Source organism: Kwoniella botswanensis, chromosome 1 (genome assembly GCF_036426115.1).
Source record: "Kwoniella botswanensis chromosome 1, complete sequence".
NCBI lineage: Eukaryota > Fungi > Basidiomycota > Tremellomycetes > Tremellales > Cryptococcaceae > Kwoniella > Kwoniella botswanensis.
This window is the reverse complement of record NC_088599.1, coordinates 3,043,545-3,065,709: the sequence shown is the minus strand read 5'-3', so window position 1 is coordinate 3,065,709 and position 22,165 is coordinate 3,043,545. Positions and strand designations below refer to the sequence as shown.

At 44.4% G+C, this 22,165-nt stretch overlaps 6 protein-coding genes and 2 non-coding genes across 8 annotated transcripts; 3 read left to right on the top strand and 5 right to left on the bottom strand.

Moving 5' to 3' along the window:
- Positions 1–502: 502 nt before the first annotated feature.
- L199_001180 (uncharacterized protein) lies at positions 503–5,541 on the bottom strand (the record flags this gene model as incomplete). Its single annotated transcript, XM_064886936.1, has 16 exons — positions 503–563; positions 640–1,118; positions 1,179–1,354; positions 1,424–1,541; positions 1,665–1,775; positions 1,837–1,870; positions 1,930–2,003; positions 2,045–2,075; positions 2,204–2,462; positions 2,536–2,707; positions 2,877–2,924; positions 2,991–3,339; positions 3,404–4,596; positions 4,723–4,829; positions 4,913–4,976; positions 5,050–5,541. The coding sequence occupies 16 exons, from the start codon at positions 5,539–5,541 to the stop codon at positions 503–505; spliced, it is 3,768 nt and encodes a 1,255-aa protein (XP_064743008.1).
- On the bottom strand, positions 2,742–2,856 carry L199_001181. Its single transcript, XR_010449946.1, has one exon. It is a non-coding gene; the product is annotated as a 5S ribosomal RNA (ribosomal RNA).
- Positions 5,542–5,962: 421 nt separating the features above from the next.
- L199_001179 lies at positions 5,963–6,077 on the bottom strand. Its single transcript, XR_010449945.1, has one exon. It is a non-coding gene; the product is annotated as a 5S ribosomal RNA (ribosomal RNA).
- A 183-nt stretch (positions 6,078–6,260) lies between these two features.
- Positions 6,261–9,662, bottom strand: L199_001178 (uncharacterized protein; the record flags this gene model as incomplete). Its single annotated transcript, XM_064886935.1, has 12 exons — positions 6,261–6,439; positions 6,507–6,807; positions 6,870–6,968; positions 7,037–7,185; positions 7,255–7,467; positions 7,534–8,452; positions 8,528–8,866; positions 8,943–9,152; positions 9,225–9,242; positions 9,316–9,396; positions 9,464–9,484; positions 9,543–9,662. 12 exons carry the CDS (start codon positions 9,660–9,662, stop codon positions 6,261–6,263), a joined length of 2,649 nt encoding a protein of 882 aa, XP_064743007.1.
- A 406-nt stretch (positions 9,663–10,068) lies between these two features.
- Positions 10,069–11,609, top strand: L199_001177 (uncharacterized protein; the record flags this gene model as incomplete). Its single annotated transcript, XM_064886934.1, has 6 exons — positions 10,069–10,272; positions 10,339–10,389; positions 10,442–10,557; positions 10,618–10,714; positions 10,766–11,497; positions 11,571–11,609. The coding sequence occupies 6 exons, from the start codon at positions 10,069–10,071 to the stop codon at positions 11,607–11,609; spliced, it is 1,239 nt and encodes a 412-aa protein (XP_064743006.1).
- Positions 11,610–11,909: 300 nt separating this feature from the next.
- L199_001176 (uncharacterized protein) lies at positions 11,910–13,372 on the top strand (the record flags this gene model as incomplete). The annotated part of the gene is made up of 4 exons (XM_064886933.1): positions 11,910–11,931; positions 11,994–12,234; positions 12,309–13,011; positions 13,085–13,372. The coding sequence occupies 4 exons, from the start codon at positions 11,910–11,912 to the stop codon at positions 13,370–13,372; spliced, it is 1,254 nt and encodes a 417-aa protein (XP_064743005.1).
- Positions 13,373–16,201: 2,829 nt separating this feature from the next.
- On the top strand, positions 16,202–19,341 carry L199_001175 (uncharacterized protein; the record flags this gene model as incomplete). Its single annotated transcript, XM_064886932.1, has 4 exons — positions 16,202–17,832; positions 17,894–19,026; positions 19,116–19,198; positions 19,255–19,341. 4 exons carry the CDS (start codon positions 16,202–16,204, stop codon positions 19,339–19,341), a joined length of 2,934 nt encoding a protein of 977 aa, XP_064743004.1.
- Positions 19,342–20,331: 990 nt separating this feature from the next.
- On the bottom strand, positions 20,332–21,596 carry L199_001174 (septum-promoting GTP-binding protein 1; the record flags this gene model as incomplete). The annotated part of the gene is made up of 7 exons (XM_064886931.1): positions 20,332–20,391; positions 20,465–20,542; positions 20,624–20,743; positions 20,934–21,086; positions 21,189–21,267; positions 21,332–21,415; positions 21,520–21,596. The coding sequence occupies 7 exons, from the start codon at positions 21,594–21,596 to the stop codon at positions 20,332–20,334; spliced, it is 651 nt and encodes a 216-aa protein (XP_064743003.1).
- Between the last annotated feature and the right edge of the window lie 569 nt (positions 21,597–22,165).

Sequence of the window (22,165 nt, the reverse complement as noted above, 5' to 3'; positions counted from 1 at the left end):
AGGAGAACAAGAAGATGACGAGGCCGAGAACAAGGATGATGATGGAGGATGATGAGGAAGAGAATGAAACTATAACAAGGTCTGTGCATGTGTCTGTGTACCATCAAATGTTCTCACTCGTGTACGTATGCATCCGTCCGGGGACGTGCGGGTAGCCAATGACTCACACCATAGTAAAAAAATGGTATGACACCTAAGATAAAAATCTTTTCTCTCGCTTTCAACCTTGATTTCTCAACTGAGACATTCACCAAGCACTCTGGGTGCACGTTACTTCCGATTTAGGTCAGGAATGTCGACTTTTATCATGGATTTTAAGGGACAAACGCCATACACGCTAAGCCACCCATTGGGCAGTTACGTAACTACCGCTTCCACATACCTCAGTGGCATCGCACTTCTTTCATTCCTTCATACATAAATAAAGATTGGTACAACAACATCCGTTCACCGACATGACTTCGGTATATCCTCCTGTTCTGATCTGATCCGTTGATTCTCATTATACCCTATGATTCTGTTCAAGATGCAGTCCGGATATATGGAAATTTTCCCCTAACAATCTGTCAAAAACAGTAACAAAAAAGTCAAAGCTCAGTCCCACATGACACAGTATCGTTGAAGAACAATCCTACTCACGTTTTACAGATCACAACGATCCTATCCAACCTCGATATCAACGAAAACGTAGTGGTTATACCAAGCGCATATCTAAGATAATTATCCGATTCTAGTACATCTACAGTGACCAAACTAGGTAAATCACCCGATTGATCAGTAGGATCATGAGGTAAATCCAGTCCTTTCGTTTTACCCATCCTGAATCTAGCTACCAGAGGACTAGGCGTGATTTGAGGTAGTGCTGTACCTGCCCTTAGAGCTGTTGAGCACATACTCAACACGGCTAATACGTCACCGAGGAAAGTCGGGTCGGATAATCTGGTTCGATCGAGTAATGCTTTTCGCCAAGGTCTATCGAGCTGAGTGAGGACGTGATTCAGTTGAGATAGCAGTGAAAACAAGTCTTGAAGGGTATCGAGTAATGCTTTATACCTCTCTTCGGGCCACTGTCCTCGGAGTGAGTACTCGTTCGAAGCGAAATTATGTCGAGCTCCAAGCTACATGGTCACGAATGAATATCAAACTCTCTTTTTAGGTAAAAATGTTGAAATACTGACCTTGTTCAGTTTACTCCGCCAGGTTATCAACTTCTGCCTAATCTCATCATCCTCCCTCAAGCGATGGTGATGATCGTTAGCATGAGAGAGGACATCACAGAAGATCGAACCAGCTGCGTTAATGGTTTGGGCGTAAGAATGTCGGATAGCTCGTTTCGCCGAGTACACCGGTGGAACTACACGCGGCAGTCGACTTCAGCTTTGCTCTTCTAATTTCAGGGGGAAATCGATTTGCCATTACTCACTGTAAGAGAATATCCACGCCGCTGTGATACCGATCAAGACACAGAGGAATCGACGCCACGCCACGTCCCAACCCCATTGAGCGTAGGTCAAAGGTCCGATAGATCCGTTAAAGTACGACTAACATGCCAATATCAGATGCCGGCAGCTGTTATGTCGGACAAGAGAGCTTACATATCCTAGATAAAACAGTCAGTGATCGACATGATTTCAATGACAATTGTGGAGTCACATACCAATTACCAAGCCAAAAGTCACAGGTGTCATCACGGCCGTCAAAACTTGACCGGGGAAGTGGACTCGGAAGAAGATGGCAATTGGGAAAGTCACCGCGCCTATCGCTGCAAGGCCGTACTACCAATCAATTCTCAGCAGGATTTCCTAACGATCTTTATAGATTCGTGTGAACACTCACTGCATTGCCTTTACCAGAGCCACTGCCAATATACCTAAACCATCGTCGTTCAGTTGGTTCCAATCATTTGGCACTCTGGACCCCGGTACTCACCACGCTACCATCCCAAACAAGCATCCCCAAAACGAAGCCACGACTCTCCCGAGCCAAGCGACCGTGGTATCTCCCTGAACATGTCATCAGCTAAGACGGTATGACAATGCAGAACGGAAAAAAGCTTACTGAAAAGACCGCCAAGGCTATTTTCGATATGTCAGCGCAAAGACACATCTTCAAGATTGTCCTTTTACTCACTCAATTGAGCCCTATCGGATCGATGTACAAGTCAATATCGGACGTCTTTCATTTCATCAGTATGACCACTTACATGATAGTCACCCAGATACCTCTATTGAAGTAATAAAACGAAGCAGACGAAGCGATAAAATTAGGTAAACTCGTCAAAGCTCCCAATATAGCAGCTTTGATAGCATACATGAAACTTCTACTTCCCAGTATATCGGTGATCGTCGCCAAGCGAGAAATGACATTTAGGTAAGGGTTCTCGAAAGGTTTGTATTCCGGATTTCGCTTTTTGGCCTCACCAAGGAATTGATCCTCGTCCTCATCACCTCGGGAGAATGCAGCTATGAAAGGAATCAGACGATATTTAGTTCTTAGCTTTCAAATGCGGGGAATGGGGAGAAGGTGGAGTCTCACCATCATTATCATGTCCATCATCACCATCTGTTAAATGTTTCTCCTTATGTGTATGTCGAAGATGAGCAAGCAAGTTCGACATGCGAGGATACCAAAATCTCCTTCTCTGACGGGATTTATCCAATTCTTGCATTTGCCTCAACAAATTAAGTAAGGCCTCGGTGAATTCGATCTATCAGATTAGGGATTAGCAAAGCCAAAAAAAAAACTACAGTACTCGAGATTCCCAAATGGTCCTCCACTTTGATACTGATCGAGCGATATCCCAATTAATTGCGCAGATCTGACGGGATGCGATGTTTTGTGGGTTCTGTAACCGTAGTTGGAGATGGATCACTTACCAAATGATATTGGGCGACGAAGTTTTGGAATAACCCTCGGAAGTTTGTCTACAGAGAGGCAAGTCAGATGATTGTTTGTAATGAAGGTGAAAGCTGCGTGTGACTCAAACTCACCTTATCCGATCCATGTATACCTTCATCAGCTGGATGGTTCGGATCGAAAAGATGTCTATAAGGTTTGATCACTTCCACTCTTATGACGCAAAACTCATCTAAAGCAGCTTGAAGGTCATTCGTAACTTGTATGAGCTTATTGATCGCTTCGGGTGATCTCTTCTCGCTTGATCCATTCGCTGATATCTGATCTTGTCGCTTTTTGTGTAGCTTGGGGATGACCCTGCGATCTCGGTTGACATTCAAGATCCAACTGGTGGAAGTTGAAAGAGCAGCTTCACAAGCTCGTATGACGGGAAGACATCCTCGAGCCAGGATATTGAGCTGTTCAAGCACGTATTCAGTATCACTATGCATTCAATGTCAGTGTTAGCTTGAGTAAGGTTGATGTTATTTGGAGACAATCCTCTCACCTAGCAAAAGCCTTTTCAATATCCATATATCTCGTACTCTCATATACTCCTACAGGTTGTTGAATCTTCCTCAAATGATCAAGCAAAGAAACATGACTACCTTTATCCCTGTTCAGTCCATGGGCTGAACTGCTCTTCCTGATGAAGGATGCGAAATGCAATTTCTTTCCACTGAAATATGAACTTCGTTCGTGCGCCAAATTATCCGTGGAATCGTCATGATCGATCGGGGGCGTGACAGTCCCATCCCCACCAACCAGACTATCATCAGCCAGACTCCCTCTTCTACTGTCGTCCGCTACATTTTCATTTCGTATTGAAGCTGCTCTGGACCCAGGACGAGATTGATTGACCTTGTATACTGACCATGCGGAGGAATCCAGATGGGTATGTCTAGCGTTGGTGACAATCACATCGAAGAAAAAAGCCATTCCACCCGATCGAGCTTGAACCAGAGCAAGATGATCGAATAATGTCCGGAGATCTTCACCCGATAAGCGACTATAACTAAAATCCACATTGAGGTATCTCTGTTGAGCTCTCAAGGGAGGTAATCCAGCAAGTGATTGTAAGAGCTGTTGACGAATATCTTTACTTCTCTCTGCCCAATCTTCCAACTTCTCAGCGAATTCTCTCTCTCTCCTTGCTTCGTTCGTCGTTAACAATCCCGCATCGCCATTGAGATCGGAGGGGATGGTTTTGGCTTCTTGAAAAAGGGATTCAATCGATTTCATCGCTGATGCAAGAGGGTTAAGGATACCAGGGAATTTCGACTGGAAAGAATGACCGACCGATTCCGGGAAGATGAACAATGTAGCTATACATCCTAGTCCCGCTTGAATAGCCATTGGAAGGAAGAATAGTAGACCAGAAGTATACAGGTTGTAAGGGTAGAAAACAGCTGTAGTCAACCCGATATCAATCAGAACACAAGAAAGGACTAAAGGGAAAGTTGCTGGACTGGGTTGAGTTCGGAGTTTCCACCATAATGCTGCACCTGTACCGACTGCTAGGAAGATAGCGCATACGACTGCTGGTTTCGCCTGAAGGTATGTCCCGTCATACAAGATCCTTTCTCGATATGTCGTCGGGTTGCTGTCTCTGAGGTAGGCGTACTTCGCTTCCGCCGCTGCGATCTTGGAAGGATCTGTCGTTTGTCTTGTTTTGCCAGCAATGAACACGGCGAGAGCGACCTGTATCAATCAGCCAGGGTTTGATCGTCAGCACGGTGAAGTGATAATGACATTAGATCGTAATCCAACATTCTCATACTCCTGAATCTTATTACAGTGCCATATTAAAAGAGAACTGTTACTCACCCATGCCCAAGCTAGTCCGTTGAAGAAAAACAAGTTCAGATACACTTCAAATTGTTGTACTACAGGTTGACTTGGCGGTAACATGAAAGCGACGATGAGTGAGAAGACTGCATGGAACACAAGGAGAGGTCACAGTCAGCTGACGTGCAAGACTTGCTTGTCTTAGTAAGTAATCAATATTGGTGCTTACATGCAGCTTGACCTATCGCTCTTTCCACTGGCACTATAAGAAGCAATACCAATCCGACCCAACTCTACACATACATATTGGATCAGTCACGCCATACCTCCATCCAAAGGAACGCTGGGGTATATCAATTGACTTACTGAGAATGATCCTCTCGCAACTGGTCTCATATCCTTCCAAGTCAATTTCGGACCAACCCATTTAAACCAGCTATGTCCAACTATCTTCCTCGCTCTAAGCCTACTTAGCAATATCACCTTGCTCATCCAACTTCTCTTATCAAGGCCATCCTCCACCTTCTCCTTCACCGAATCACTTGAAATGGTATCTAGACGGGAAGTGAACGGACGGGGTGTTCCCAGATTACTGTTGCTGTTCGCATCGTCATTCTCTTCCCCATCTTCACCAGCAAGGGCGAACGAAGCATGTTTGACATGTCCAGACGACGATTGTCGATCTCGATCCCCTTTCCTCCCTGATGATCGGCCTCTGGTTTGTTCGTCAGTCGGAGATAGATGCGATGGTACAGTGGAAGGTTGAACGAGATCCGGTGTTGTTGTTATATGGATTTGAGGTGCCTGAGTGTGAATATGATGCGAGGTCGAGGGACCAGGATCATCTTGATGGGGCATATTTTCTTCTCGTCGGTGGTGCTATATGACACTATATACAAGGGATTCTATACATGTTGTGTAGTTATGCAGATATGATAGAAGACCAATGAAAATGTTAATTTAAGTCATAACTAATTCATTGTGACGATGTTCGAAATCTGGATTTGTTATGACGGGGCCAGGGGGTGATGTTTGTTTATCTTCCGAGATCTCACTTGCTTCTTTTTTTGGGAACGATTGATTTCCCTGAATGACATCCACTTCACGTGCATCTCAGCGCAGAGGCAGATAGATCACTTGCTTCTTACTGGTTGCGATTTCGATCGGAGTGACGAGCTTACCTGTGTTCATCGACAGCGCTTACATTTTCCCCCACAAGAGACGAAGAGAGAGTCCCACGATGGGTAAATAAAATGTTAACATACAAAAAGACAATCCAAACTACAGCACTTGGGTTTCCCTAGTTATCCCCAATCTTGGTACTCATCAAGCGATATCCAGCTTCACTTTGCGGATCTGACGGGACGCAGTATTTTCTGAATTCTCTGGCCGTAGATGAACGGTTCACTGCAAGTCATCACGTGAGGTGAAGAGGAAAAAATACCAATCCGATGCATCCAAGGAGAATGATGAGATCATGAGTATGTATTACAAATGTCTATATATATGCGTTGACTGGCGTGATACGGGTATATGAAATGCTTGGTATATCTTCCCTTTCTTTCCAATCCTCCAATCTACCCAATGACTTCTCCATCCGCCCAATCAACTTCAGGTAACTCCTTCTCCCAATCTACTTTATCTACATTATCAGAATCTATCCATTGAAAGGCAAGGGATAAGAACGCTCTCGCAAATCCAGGTAAATTGGTTTCTGGTAATGCACTGTTGAAATGCAGTATCGACATGTTCGGGACTGTAGGCCACAAGTGATAAGTATACTGATAATACATCGTTGAGTCAGGGTGAAATCATGGACTCACCAAGTCTCTGCAGAACACCATCCTTGATCTCCCTATGTCCATCTCCCTTTCCTCTCCTCTTCTTCTTCGCTTTGACGAACTCTCCCTCCTCACTTGCCCCATTCTCCTTTTTCTCCTCTCCGTTGGCTCTTACAAATCCAGGTATATATTCCGCAAGGTCATTTCCGAGTAGAATACGACCCGGTTTATCTCCTAGAGACGGTCCAAAGTTGGCCTGAAGAAGGGACTCGTACAGCTGTTTAGGTGCGTGAGGTAGGTATAGAAGATACGCTTTGGTAGGTGAAAGGGCATGCTTTCCCATCTGAGGCAGGTTATCATCAGCTCTACGCGTAGTAATCGTTAGGAGTAGATTGAGATACATACAAGATTCTCCTCAAGATGATCAATCCCAAATGCCAAAAGGATCCTCTTATCTCCCTCATCTGATACTGGGTCAAATACCTCAATGCTTGAAGTCGGGCACTACAGCAATCTGATTTAGCCAAAAAGATTCTACCTTCGTATACAGATATCAGGAAGATTCAGCTTACACCCAGAGAATCAGCCAATTCCAACAGTAAGGCAAGCTGTATCAGAGCTGTTCTATCTGAGAATGGTTTACCGATCCCCAAGCACAACACGCCTATACCGTCAGGTGCGGAATTACGATCAAGTATATCTTGCAGTTTTGTAATCAGACCTGGAACAAAGTGCATCAGCGCAAGCCAAATGATTCACTCAAATGTTATTCAGTAAAGATCAAACTCACTTGTCCAGTCATCACCCCATTTCTCTATCATCTTTTCTCTTTTCCCTTTAATCCCTTCTACGACTTTATCGATTTTCTCTTGGCTGAACTCATCCACCTGTTCGACCTTTCCTTTACCCTTATTGGGCTTCCCCTTCTGCTTAGGCATCGTAAATCCATCATCTTTAGCTTTCCCTTTTCCTTTCTGTGCAGGTGCAGGTACAGATCCACGACCTTTATTCAATTTCTCTTCCTGTTGGGCTAGTGAATCAGGTACGTTTTCGGTTATAGGATACAGACCTTTCTTAGCTGCTTTCCTAGCTTCTTTCAATGCCACCTTTCGAGCTTCTTCTTCCTCTTTCTTACGTGCCTCTTTGGCTCTTCGCTTTTCCTTCTTCGACAACTCCGGCGTTTTCTCGCTGTCGGGCACATCACTTTGATCATCATCATCATTTTCAGGAGTATCGTCCGGCCGAGGAGTTGTAGGTAAGCTTTCAGGTTCAGGATCCAACAAATGCTGAGGTGTAGGTACGTTCCTAGCCTTCTTGGCTTTCTTCTTCGATTTCTTCGAGGGATAGTCCACATCTTCACTTTCTTCCAGAGCAAGGCCCACCAACTCCTCTTCCAAAGCGTTTATCTCTGCATCTTTAGCTTCATGATTTTCACTCTCTTCCATCACTTCGCCGTTCTCGGCATCTTCGAATGTATCTTCACCATCTTCCTCCTCGTCCTCCTCATCTGAGACCTCCCTAGATTCCCCCATAGCTCTGGCCTCGGCCATCATTTCCTTCTTCAACCTCCAAACAGCCTGTTTATGTTTCTTGCTCCTCTCATGGTTCGCCCAACTAGCTTCACTTGCGAAAGTTTTCGAACAAGCTACACATTCGAAAAATTCACCTCCCATACCATCGTCCAGTCTAACTCCCGTTCCATCACCAGTCTCTGGTTCTTCCGTATTCTCCTCTTCCTCATCGTCCTCTTCGTCAGAACGCCTTCCATCAAGTTTCTGCCACGACTGCTCTTCATATTCTGCTGCCGATCTCATCCTTTCTTCATGCCTTCTTCGGGCCGCTTCAGGATCAATACCTGAGGCTGCACCGGACGGTGTGGAAGTACCGGAATTAGCCTTTGAAGCTTTAGCTGAAGCTTTCTCTCTAGCTAGCTTGGATTGATGTGCTTTGTATCGAGGATCTCGATGTTGGATGAATAGGACCAATTGCTAATTTGTCCATAATCCATGAGCATTCTGATCTTCGATTATTTGGCCATTATACAGTTATATAGCATGACTCACCCGTATAGTCTCATTATATTCCTTCCTATAATCATCTCTAACCTTCTTATTCTCCTTTTCCATCAATCTCCTAATATCCCTCGACTCAGCTCTTTCCAAATCCCATTTTGCTACCCATTCAAATTTCTTCTCCGTGACAAATTCTGTCCATACCAGATAGAAGTCTCTGACCCATATTTGGGAATCTTTCTGAGCTCTGGTCATGCCTTGAGAAGGAGCATATGAAGTGGTTGAGTCTCCGAAAGAAGGATAAACGAGTGGTGGCGAGTCGGGTGGTGTATGCAAAGTCTCATCGGATGCTAGGAGTGCAAAAAGCGTACGATATACCGAATAGAATCCCTGAATAAATCCAGACATGGCATTTGTTCAGTCTACGCACAGCCAGACTTGACATAAATAAAAAAATTCTAGTCACTTCATTGGTATCGTCCACCTTTCTAGCCAATTTAGGATCAAAGAACCTCATGAGCTGTTCCAACCTTACACCAGGATCACCATGTCTCCTCTTATTCAGCTTGGACTTGGGATCGTTCGTAGCTTTGTCTCCTGATCTGACATGGTCGAAGATATCGTCATCTGTAGCTGCTACAGGTACATTCCGGTGATTATCGTAGAATGCTCTTTCCTGTTTTGAACAAAGGCATTACATCGTGAGCTGAGTAAAGTGAAGTATGTATTGCTTTTTATATGAACTTACATTGGGATCACTTAATATCTTTTGATAAAGCAGGAAAGATAACGGTCAGTTACCATCAAAGATCACAATATCATTCGGTGAGGCAGCTCACCTCATAAGCCTGCTGCATGTCTGCAAATAGCTTCGTCGCTTCTTCAATTCTATGCGGGTTTTTATCTGGATGATGGACTAACTACAAGGGTCGAGTCGATTTAGCATTAGCACCTTCGTACACCTAGTTGCCGCAAAAATTAACTTACAGCTAGCTTCCTATATGAGCGCTGGATCAAGATCAAACAGTCAGCCGGCGTTGTTGTGCTCTTGTTGAACCATACTCACTTTGATTTCATCTGCAGTTGCTTCCTCATCCACCTGTAGCAATTCGTAATAATTTGGTGGTCTGTCCTCCGCTGCCTTGGCATCGTCCCCACCCAGGGTACGTGATTGATCATTACCCATCCTGAAGGCGGACTGTGAGATCTGCCCAGAGAAAGTCGCGGATGATGGTGCATCTATCGGATGACAGAGCAATTAACAAATACGATCAAGATTGTCCAGTCATTCGACAAAATCCAAAACAAAGCAAGGTTGCCTTCGCTCGGATCCGAGAAAACACCCATGTGTGTTCCACGTGGCTAAAACGTGGCCAAACAAAAGTTGGCGAAGTGGTGAAGTTGAATGAGATTCTACGTTTTCAGATACATATGTACAGGTTCACCCTTATCAACCTGATACATGACATGCAAAACGAGGAACATGCAACAAGATCCAGTCTAATGCTACTGATACTGACAGTTCCAAGTGATCCTTTGCTCTTCCTGTCTCGCTTCGATCAAGCTATCAATACTGGTATACCGAAAGCAACATGTCCACTTCGTACCCCTCAAATGATCATACACCGTCAGGCATGTCTACCTCACTCCGACGCAAAGGATCCGTGACTAGAAGCAGAAGTGGGATGACGCCGTCCGTAGCTTCAAAGAGAGGTTCAGCTTTTCTCAACGCTTCTTCCACGGCGTTGGAATTTGGCAGTATCTCACCAAAACTAGAAGGGGATCTCATGAATGAGGTAAGCTGTCCATGAGCGGCCAACGCGATGTAGATACTAAATTTGATGAGATATATATATATATAGACAGCAGGACTCAAAAAGGTAGTGGAAGGGCTGAACAAGACCAATACAAGCGTGAGTCTTACATCCGGGAACGTATATCCCTGTATCTAATCCTGGGTGATAGCTGCGAAATCGAATAACAGATTTGGAAACTCTTATCGAACACAACACCGGTCCTGAAATGGAAAGATTGAATAAGGAATTAGCAACGTTGGAAGACCTATTTGCAAAAAGTCAGAAGTAAGCTCACCATACCTTTGGGGCTTCCCTGGATACGATTAGCTTATAATGGATGTGTAGGGATAACGAAGCTCAGTATGCTGAGAGTGAAAGACAGAAAGCCTACGTCAAAGAGCTGGAGAATCTATTGTCGACGAGCTTGGGAATGGACTGGCAGGTAAGCGCTATTCCCTAATATGTGCTGCTTGCTCACTCGGAGGGAATATAGGAATCACACAACGTCTATCCACCTGCACCTACCACGACTCTAGTGACAGCATCTACCCCCCTTCCACCACCCAAACCCTCCCACCCACTTCGTCATTCCGTATCATTCTCCAATAAACGCTCTTCCAGCAAATTACACAAACGTGCAAGTTCAGTGATGGATTTGGGCTTGATGAGTCTTCAAGCTGTCAAAGAAGATGACATGGGTGTGGATGATACTCCAACAGGTGCACTGAGGAAGTTGAGTGGGCCGACATCTACCTCTATCAAGATGAAAGAGAACCAAGAAAAGGACAAAGAGAAGGATCGTTATATTCTTGCCCGTACACTTGAAGCGGAATTTTCCACTTCCACCACTTTTCAGAGGAGCCTCAAATCTTCCTCGACAAGCAGATCACAATCTCATTCCGACCTCCATACTATGGATATTGACGTTACTCATCACCAGTCAAATAAACCGGAAGCCAGCAGATCCGACCCTACTTCTATACTTCCAAATGTAGATATCAACCAGCTGAATAAGGTACTTCATCTGCTATCGAGCCTCGATCCATCGACAATCACCGATAGTCTCCCAAGACCTCAAGGGCAATCTCAAGATGAACAGACATCTTTCCACTCAGCGAACTCACCACAAGATATGAATATGTTTAGATCGATGCGCAGGATGCTAGAAAGTCATCAGAAAGCTCTTACAGATAGGGAAACCAGGTTGAACTACATCATCCAGATGGTAAGTCGCGTTACATTTCAAATCTTTCATATCTCAAGTTGGTATCGAGCTGATGAGATGACGTCTATCAAAGGCGAAAGAGAAGGAGGAAAGATACGCTACCACCACCTAGTCCTTTTTACAGTCGAGAATGCAGTTTACAGCATTGATATGGAAGTACGTTTCTTGTATACTAGGTTTAGCTTCTCATGGGTCTTATGTATGTATTGTGTATGTATTGCGTACTTGATTTCCTTGGTGGTTGAGTACACTCTTTTTCTTCACGTGCTACACCCGAGATAGCCATCCAAAGCCTCGAAGACCCAACCTTCAAGAACGCATATCTCACAGTCGAGTTCGGAAAGCAGCTGATACCAACCAAGCGAATTGGCCAACTTAGTCGTTCACTGACCACCTTCTTTCACTATAAAGGATGCCTGCATACCCAGCGTCAAGTCACTCCACAATTCGAGCTTTTATTGCTCTCGTATACCAGAGGATCACCCAATCACCACAGCCAACGTTAAGCGCATACTAGCTACTGTGCCGGTTAATGAAAGGAAACTCCAGTTTGAGTTTGGCGCCTGGTTTTCATCAATGGTAGAGGCTTCATTGGTAGAGCCGCCATACGATACAGAATACAAACATGACTTAGCAGTGATGACATGGGGAGCTCCGGATCTAGGAAGAATTCAAGTGAGAAGAGGGATCGAAAATGTGCTGTACATTGATACAGAGTTCCATCGAGACATATCACGGTGAGTGGTATGTTGACCTAGACCATTCGTCGAGCTGAGCTGACTTCGATTTTATTGATACCCTGAATGGACAGATGGGAGACAGAGGCTTCTGATTGGCAAGGTGAATCGGATGGTTTGTACCAGAATTTCGGCGCAAAAGCACCCGATGGAATGGTCTTCATCAAGACGTTCGCTTCCATCACACACACATCCTCTTCAACATCAGATAATTATACATGCAGTCGATGTCGTCCAGAATATGCCGTTCGTACTAGCCTGGAGAGAAAATACGGAGCTCCCGGTGAAAAAGCTTACCTAGTCCCATCACTGATCATCGCTCTCAAGTCAAGCGATACCCCTATAGAAAAAGTGATCTGCGAGGGGTTGTCTTACCTCAGTGCGTGCCATGAGTGCTGCGGCACTTACTTAGGTCTACTTATAAGGGGACATACATATTGCTTAGTATACGCGATATCATCCACCCTGTTCGCCGTCAAAGGATCAACATCGATGACGAAAGACCAAGATATTGGAGAGGTTATGACTGTTCGAGAGTATCTTAACCATTTCAGATCCCTTCCTGATATTTTGGGTACATACCCCGCGCCGAATCTCGAAGGCTTCAAGGATATCTGGAGGTATATTGTTAGAGCGATTGACCTTCTCGTCAGTTGTCCTTTGGGGAAACCTGTTCCTCCTGTCGATCGCCCAACTGGGCCCATCATCGAGAATTTACGACAACTGAGCTCCCGAGATGTAGATATTGTTGCTATCACAGATCGTATCGCTCAACTCGTTAGGTCAAGTGGCAAGTCATCTGTAGAGGGATTGGAACACAACACTGGACCTTCGGGCTCTACCTCTTTAGGCAGTTATTCGTCTCTTCCCAATTCCATGCCTGACAACGAAAACGATGAGGACATTTTTACTTCCCTCCGGTTTCCTCGAGTCCGATTTCCCCTCAGAGCTAGGTGAAGAGTATCCCGATGGTCCAGAAGACGAGTGGATCGATGAAGAAGAACGAGAGAAGCAAGAAGAGGAGGATATGCTTTACCTCGCGCAAAAAGCTGTATTGAGAAAACGCAATGTCAGGATCGTTCCTCTATCTTCAGCACTCTTCGAGCCCTTGATTGAAGAAATGAAAGCGGACCATTAGCCACCAAGTGAGTGATACATGAGAGAGATCATTCATGTGTGAGAACCAAGTTGAAAAAGAGCCACTATCTCCAAGCAGTTGTAGATCTAACACGAATAGTCCTTGACTAGCGTACTTACGCATCCACTAGTCTCTTCGGCAGTTTAGCTAGCGTTCACCCATTTTGGGACGATACTCGTATCTTCCTTAGGCATTTGGTCATTTCGGATCATATCGCTACATCAAAGATCATTGTTGAAGGATAGATGAGGAACATCGCTGAGACGGTCACTGGTAACTTGTAACTCGTAACTTATGGAGTCGATACAGATAGGAACGTTTCAAGTGTTTGGTTCGCTAATCTTACATCTCAAGCATTCTGGGATCTTCTGGAATTTATCATATATCTTTATCGTCGAATAGAAACGAGATAAAGTCGTGGTTCCTGCAATGGTTAACATTCAGGGTGTACGAGTGCACCCCAATTAACGTTAGTGTGTTGTTTATCTACACGTAGCAAAAGGTCCGAGGTCCAAAGTCTGGAGTTTTTGATGCGCGTACGAAAAGTACTCTGCCGCATGTAAAAAGAGTCTGGACTTGCACATCTCACCTCTCGGGGAGTTTCATCTATAGTCTAAACTGACGCCACGATAATGATGCGTGGGTCGTACTCCTGCGGCAGTGTTGCCCCGAGATCCTTTTTATCATTTTTGGCACGATTAAGCTACGCTTTACTCTATCTTCCAAGAAAAAGCCGAGAACTTGTCTCACGGTACAGTATTCGTACGCACGCAGTTGGATGACACACGTCCTCAGTTCTCGATAAAACGGTGACATATGTCTATCGTTCCGATATGAATGGAAGAAAAGATGAAAGACGCAAGATGTTCGTTCAACCCTAAATCTTCGAACCTCCCTTTCGGATCAACGGATCCTATCGCAAGTTATATATCAACCCTTGAATCCATTTTGATGGGATCTCCAGAGAGATGTAACAACTTGCCTCGTTCTATACCCACTCGATATCATCAAGACCGCTTTCCTCCCCACCACCCCCACTTTTAGCTCACCATCATCTCATCTATAACACGTACCACCTCCTTTGGCCCTTTAACTTTGCGATCAGATAGGGATAGGACTCAACTAACTAACGGCGTCTGCGAGAATAAGAACATAATACGAGGAAAGGCGACGACGATCAGTCCTTCTGCTTTGTTTCGAAACAATCAACCGAACATTGTCCGATAACATAACCGTTTTAGCACCATTTCTCGAGTCTGATTGATTGTGTGCATCGATCCACGCTCCAGACTTTTCATCGGCACTCCCTCCTCTGATCGTCAGCACTATAAACTATACGCTGTGGAAAAAGACAATAGGATTGAACCGTGCGCCCGTTCCACACTCAATCCAACCCAACTGCGACCGCGATCTCATCGAATATCACAACATCGATCATAAACAAAATCACATAAGCAAAGCACGCTTACGAGTACTCGATATCATCCTTATCATCAATAAACGTAATCCCACCAACGTACGGTACATAGACACTCGTACTGATCAATCATCTCAACCAAAAGATCTGGAATCTCAAGGCTGAATTGTGTCTCAGACCATATCACAGAAACAGCAAAACCTGGTTAGCGCAACGTGAGATTCCGGTAAAAACAGAAAAGGAAGAATATTTGGGTTGGTCTAGGTGAGTCAACAGATAGAAGTCATCCTTTCATCGTGCATCAAAGTAGTTTGTATCGAATCTATCTCCAAATCTCTTCAACCGCCTACCAACGCCTACTTTGTACTTCGAGCTGACGAACTTACACGACCATCACCATCCCTTTTATTGTACCTATTTCCACCAAACGCTAAACACGCCGACCACATCCTTCCTTCTAATCCCATCACACCTCAATACAGATACACCTACTACCTCATCACAAGCTGCTAAACTCAAGGGCCCCGACTTGTCACTTTCCTTTCATCAGACATCAAGGAAACACGCCGAGTAAGTTAATCAGAAAATCGAAAAGATCTGATCTTGGCTTACTTGAACTCCGCTTCATTTCAATTTCATAGCATAGCTTTTCAAAGGACGAAAGGGAAAATTTCATTCACACTCCTTTGTAACTCTCCGCGTATTATCTCTTCGCATTCGCCATTTGAAAGACTGCGATCTGACGGGATTGTCATCGCGATTGCGATTGCGATTGCGCGTGGGACTGTTGTCAACTGTAGCGGAGTAAAGGAAGATTAAGATCCACATCTCACATACTGAACGGAATGGAAAGGTGATTTCTGTGTCAGTTGAAGAAGTCGAAGAAAGAAAATTTTCTAGACGATAATCTAAGATATACTTAGGTCTTGCTACTGGTTAGCGGTAATGGCAATGGATCTGAACTGCGTGAGTAACGATTGGTTCCAACTTCAATGAGTCTATCACTTTCCATGTACCTACATCCATCTTTACCCCTTGATGATCGATCTCATGCGGTGCTTTGATTGCACAAAGGGTGTATCATAAAATCGAAACTTGGTCATGAAATATCCCCTGTTCTTCTGTCTATTTTCTGTGCGCTGTATGCTTTATGGGCATGATCCAGACTTTTCATGTTCTTCCCTTTCTACGCATGATCCCATTCCATCTTGATCATTGTTACTCGTTACTGCGATATATCCTTCAACTAGCTTGCTTTTTCACTTGGCCCGTGCTCTTCTCTTCCTGATCTGAATCTCATCGATATCAAAGCTTAATTCTCTCAGCATTGACTACTGACTGATATACTCTTTTCCATGTTTCAAGATTATTAGCCCTTGATCAAAGTTTGCACACAACGAGGGAAAAGTAATATGGTTTCTCCACCATCATCAATAGGTTCACCTGAATTACTTTGCTCTCCTTCTTCACCTACCATCTCATTCACCGGAATCAGAGACACCATACCACCCGTACCGGACCCAAAAGCAGCTTCAGCTTTCGCCGCCACCTCGCCCCGTAATTGTACATCTTCACCTTACGCTGGATTAGGTCATCAAAGATCACATTCGGAGACTGCTCATCTACTACGACCTAAAGCTTTTTCTCCCTCGCCATCGACTCTTCACCCATTCACTGAAATGGTATACCCTCATTCACACCCTCATCAAGGATACCAACATAACAGACCGTCATCCCCACTAGGAGTGGGATCGAGTCACTTTCCAGTCGGAGGATCTCATTCTCATACTCACGTCAATCCGCAAGGACATTCCTCGAATCGATATCCACCCATCACCGCCGCTTTTGGTAGTCAAGCAAATTTCTCCGCATCGTCTACGCCAGCTCAATCACACTTTCCCCATCAGACCGTGGCACCCCATTCTCCACCTTACGATCACGCTGGACCGTCGAATCTCCGTCGTTACGCATCTCAAGTACATCGATCACACGTCAGTCATCGACAAAGAGCACCTTCGGGTGGTCATGACGCCAACCTACGGTGCTCTCCAGACTGTACAGCTGCCGAAGCACCATATAATCTCCTATCAACTGTCATAGGTCGAGCGAGTGTCAGCGATATACGCCGAATCACTTCAAAACCAGTCAAGCGTAAAGCGCCAAACGACGAAGACATCGAAATGGAAGAGGATACCCCGACCACCAACCCAAATGGGATTGTAAATGACCTCAGTGCACGGCCAAACATACAGACTCGTCGCAGCCGAACAAGAACATCTTCCCACTTAGCACCTTCGTCCCCATTCTTCAGCGACTCTTTTGCCAAACCTCTAATGTTTGATCGGAAGCTACTCCAAAGTACACCGCCACTCCCACCCGTAGATCATCTGCGTGATCCACCTCTAGAAGGCGACTTCTTCGCCAACTACCACAAATCTGGGTTAGGTGCACATATGACATCGAACGCTGTACTACTACATGGTGTAGAACCTGAATTGGAATTCGATCTACCTCGCTCATCATCTGCTCCTGCTATACCTCTACTAGCACAAAGGGACAGGGGTCTGAGCGATGCATCTGCTGCCTCAGCGATATCGACTGATGTGCTAGGTGCTCATTCAACAATCACCACTCAATTCCTCATGGATGAGAAACCACATGAATCGACTTTACCTTCTTATGTGTCTTCGCCACAAACCATATCGACTGCAAATCACTCCCATGGACTACCGCCTACGACAAGCAGATTCTCGACTTTCAGTGGAGCACGTCGTCTGGACCTAGGGGAGAAATTGGGATCATTAGGTCAGATAGTTGGCGATGCCAATGAACTGACATCTTACTTAGGTGAAGATCTTGCTGCTGCCCTCAAACAGCGCTTGCAGCCTGAACAAAGCGAGATGGTAAAAGAGATCAAGAGGAAAGAGGAGGTCCTAAGTGAAGCCGAATGGAGCTTCGATGTACCTCTAGCAAAAGCATTGGGTGATGTAGTCAGAGGCTGGGTAAAAGGTGTAGAGGATAAAGAGCATTTCCAGGTAGCAGAGTGAGTGGGACTCTGAATGTCTTGGCGATTGGCTGGCTAATCATGGTCAATTTTTCCACAGATACGGATGTCACAAAGAGACACCTAATGCTGTCTTGGCTGAAACTGTCAGGACTCTTACTCTGCGATCCGTTGGACCTGGTCGACCTAAGAAAGTACTCACGGTCACCCATCAATGCAGTCCCGATTTCGATACCCGATCATTACAAGCCAATCTATCCAGTCACCCTCAATCGTATCGTAAAATCAAAGCGATACCTTCGCCTCTGATCCTGACCTCGTACAGCTTTGCAGGCTTCGCAGAGCCTTCCCTACCGCCTAACTCTGTAGATGTCGCGCTATGTACCAACGAACTCAGTAAATTACATGGTACGATCCAACCTAAACCGTTATACTTGTTCACCTCGCAAGCTGAAGAGAGGGAACAGAGATCAGAGAAGGATCTTAGCGGTTGGTTGAAACTGCGCGCTAAAGAAGTCAGGCCCGGTGGTATTTTAGCTTGTTCATTTGCGGTCCGAACTGCTCCCTCCCCCGAACACCATAATAACAGAAGGAACGATCGACCGGGTAATTCCAGTGGTCAAGAGGGATTCGTCAATCCACCTAGGGGATCACCAGGAAATTACTCAATGAGTTTACCTACTTCACCTCGAACTTCTATTGATGAACATGTTCCGAACCAAATGAATATCACACCTATGACGGAAATCAACAATAGTCCTTTTGTTCCTGGACCACCTTTGCCTTCACCACCTATGACGAATGGTAAGACTAGGAAATACCGACCTGATATTTGGCAAGCCATGTCACATGCCTTGTCACCTGCGATACAAAGATTAGTATCTCTAGGAGAAATCAAAACTCAAGTTGCACCCTTATTGGTCGACGTGCCATATTGGCCTCGAACGTTAGAATCGATACAAAATACGTTATCGAAAACTTACAATGAATGGGAACCGTTGATCGATCATTCGTCAGAGGCAGCTGTGGGAGCGTCAGAAGAGATGAAGAGATCTTTCTCGGATGATAGCGATGAACTTAGACCTAATGAATATTCTCCAGAAGAGAAGAAGGAATGGGAAGATTCGGGAATCAAGATTTTCAGATTGACTCATCCCGCTTGGATCGACTATAGGAGAGGGAAGATTGATAGGAGTGGGTATGCCAAAAGAATAGCAACGTATTGTAGATCAGGTGAGTATCTTTGGATCGAGAAAAAACTGAAGCTCATGGTGGCATAGAAATGAATTGAATGCTAATGAGTGGTCCTGCTGCCATCGCAGTCTACGAGGGTCATCTCAAAAAAGTGTTGAGAGAGAAAGGTAGGATGGATATAAGTCAATGTGAGACTACTGTTCAGGAACTTGTAAGCTTTTGCCTTTTGCTCATTCATGGTAACAAGCTAACTTCAAAATATAACAGTTCAAAGTCCTTGTGGAGAAATGTGAACTAGGCGCACTGGACGCATTAGAGATCGATGTGGGAATCATTGTATTAAGAAGGAAATGATCTGTTTGATCGTTTCTTGACGAGCTGGAAACGAAGCAAAACGAATACGATAAATGACAATACGACAGAACGACCTGGACGAAATACAATCAACCACGAACACGAGTTCTTGCACAAACTACCAATCACATTTCTCACAAATCGCACAAACATAAATCTTGTTCTCATTTCCTTTGCGAATAAGAATTTTCGCAAAGACCAGAAGATCTCACAATATAGATAAACTAATTGTTGTATATATTTTCAATTCACATTCATTGATTTTGTACGCACTGAACAAGTTTAGTAAAATTAATCCGATCTATCCCATTTTATATGGTCATGTCATTTCATGATCTCTGATCGTATCAAAGGAGCAAGATCAGGATCATTTCAATGCATCGTGTTTGTTGTGTCCTTTGAATAAAGGCAAGTCTCGATTCATCTACAATTGGATAGTTTACCCATCTTTACATTGGTGGACGTCAACTTGATCTTGCTTGCTTATGGTGCATCGCCCTTAATGCATTTGTTATATGCTACTCGAATCGCCTATCGTTTGAATCTAAAATCCTACTGAGTTATCAAAGATGTTCTGTGGTATACTTCGAAAGCATCTTTAAAGAAACAAAAAGAATGGGATAATGAGAGTTGATCAATAACGATTTACATGTAAAAGTGTAGAAGTGAAGAAAGAACGTTTCCAATGTAAAAAGAGTGAAGGAAAAGGGCAACAAGATTAACCAAAATATGTGAGTATGGAAGAAAACGTTTTGAAATGAGACAAAATAGTGTATATATATGGTATAGGTGATGCGAATTGGTATCTGATCTAATGTAAATTGTTTGGTGTATTGCATGTATATAGAATTTTCGTTTCTGATCCTAACATGAAATGAAGAATCTGAGGAAAGGTTGCTTTCTCCTCGTGAGGCTTCCTTTCCAACTTCATTCTATTGCATTTAAGGCGATCTATACGATACTGAGAGGACCTAATTCGTACACCTATCCTCATACATCGACGTATAACAAGATTGGTTCTCCCACTTCGTCTATTTCCGGTATGACGCACTATAGATGACAGGAGCATTAGGATCAGTATTAATATCCGTAAGAATAGGGAATCTAGATCTCGATTGCTCACCTTCAAATCAAATGCTTTGGCTAGAACAATTTTGAAGATCTTCTGTACGTTTATGGAATGCGATGTCGAACAGAATATCTATATCGTAAGACCCGGAATTAGCGTCCTTATTCCCACTTGAAGTAAGTTGCAGCAATACAACCAAAAGCTGATACATACCAATGGAGCATGCATAGCTTTGGAGAACCGCTTAGCTTGCTTTGTGATTTCTTCTTGTTCCTCACGAGGGAATGAGGCAAATTGATCGTATTTCGTCCCTATAAGTACTGGTATAGCGGTCTATCATGGGAGTTGCCCGGCATTAGCGACAACTTTCGATTTCTGGCCTTTGTGCTTTGATTTCTGATCGTCCTCTGTCACTTCCTTTTCAAGTGTATTTACGATTTCTCGCATCTATCCTCATCTAGCTAAAAGCATATCCTTGTTTTCCCCTGTTCGTTCAAAACGATATTCTTCAACTCGAACTCACCTTGTTGAAACCCCTAGCTTGCCTATACCACTCCTTGACACTGTTCAAAGTTGCCTTCCTCGTCAAATCAAACATGAACAAAATCGCGACCGCATCATTCGATACTAGTGGTAACATCGATACGAATTCCCTCTGACCACCTAGATCCCATATCTAAGGCAATTGAACAATTCAGCTTGGTATCTCTGACCGGAGGTCGACTAGTCCTCTCCCAGAGTGAAGCAGCTGAAAGGAACAAGATGATTTGAAACTCACCGAAAATGTTATTTCAGTATTTCGTATCGTTATTGCTTTTTCCATGAAATTTACCCCTAGCGTTTGTATATAATCCTCACTGAGGGTGATCAATATCAGCTTCATGGCATTGCTTGCAAAGAGTAAGCTGAAGAGCAACTCACTCAAAACTCCCTTCGACGTATTTCACCATCAATGAAGTTTTACCAATCTGTGAATCTCCTACCATTCCCACTTTCAAGACGATCCTGAATTGAAAAACGAAAATCAGTATGCTACAGCTTTAACACGAGAACAAGGGAGGATTCTACTACTTCACGGACAGACAAGCACCCCCTAAAGCTGGACTTACGAATTCCTATCTCCCCCTTCACCACCTGATACCCTGCCGCTGCCTGATCCAGATGATATGTAGCCTTGATCTGTCATAGTGCAATGTCACTATATAGCTTGATATTGGGAAAAGGAGCTGTATTTCCTGGATCGATAGTACAACTTGATTAGAGAATGACGGTCACGGTCCAAGAAGGTGTCGGTGTGTAGAAGTTTGACAATCGTTCGTTTGGAGGTCTAACGGAGTGGCCGAATTGGGTGAACTCGTAGGGTACTCGTAAATGGTCAGCGGTCGTATGTGGGGACGAGTATGATGTTGAGACGGAAATTAATTGATCAAGGTGGATGTGAGGTATTGGCAGGTTATCTGTTACTCAAAGCAAAGCTGAAAGTCGATGACCTACGGTACGAGCACGGACCGTATACGGTCGAGGTTGATGGCTGGTTTTGATGGGATTGTGAGTGATGGTAAAGACAGGAGGACCGGATAGGTGTATTCGTGATTATACGTGATGGGTCGTTAAAGAGTGAGTGTGGTCGGATTATGACTGCGGGGGTGGTGAAGATGTCTTTTGATCTGTGTCTGTGGGGATGATGAGATGAGGAAGGATGGATGTTGTTACTGAGTTGAGTTGGTTGTCATCGTCTGTTGCTTTCGGATTAGA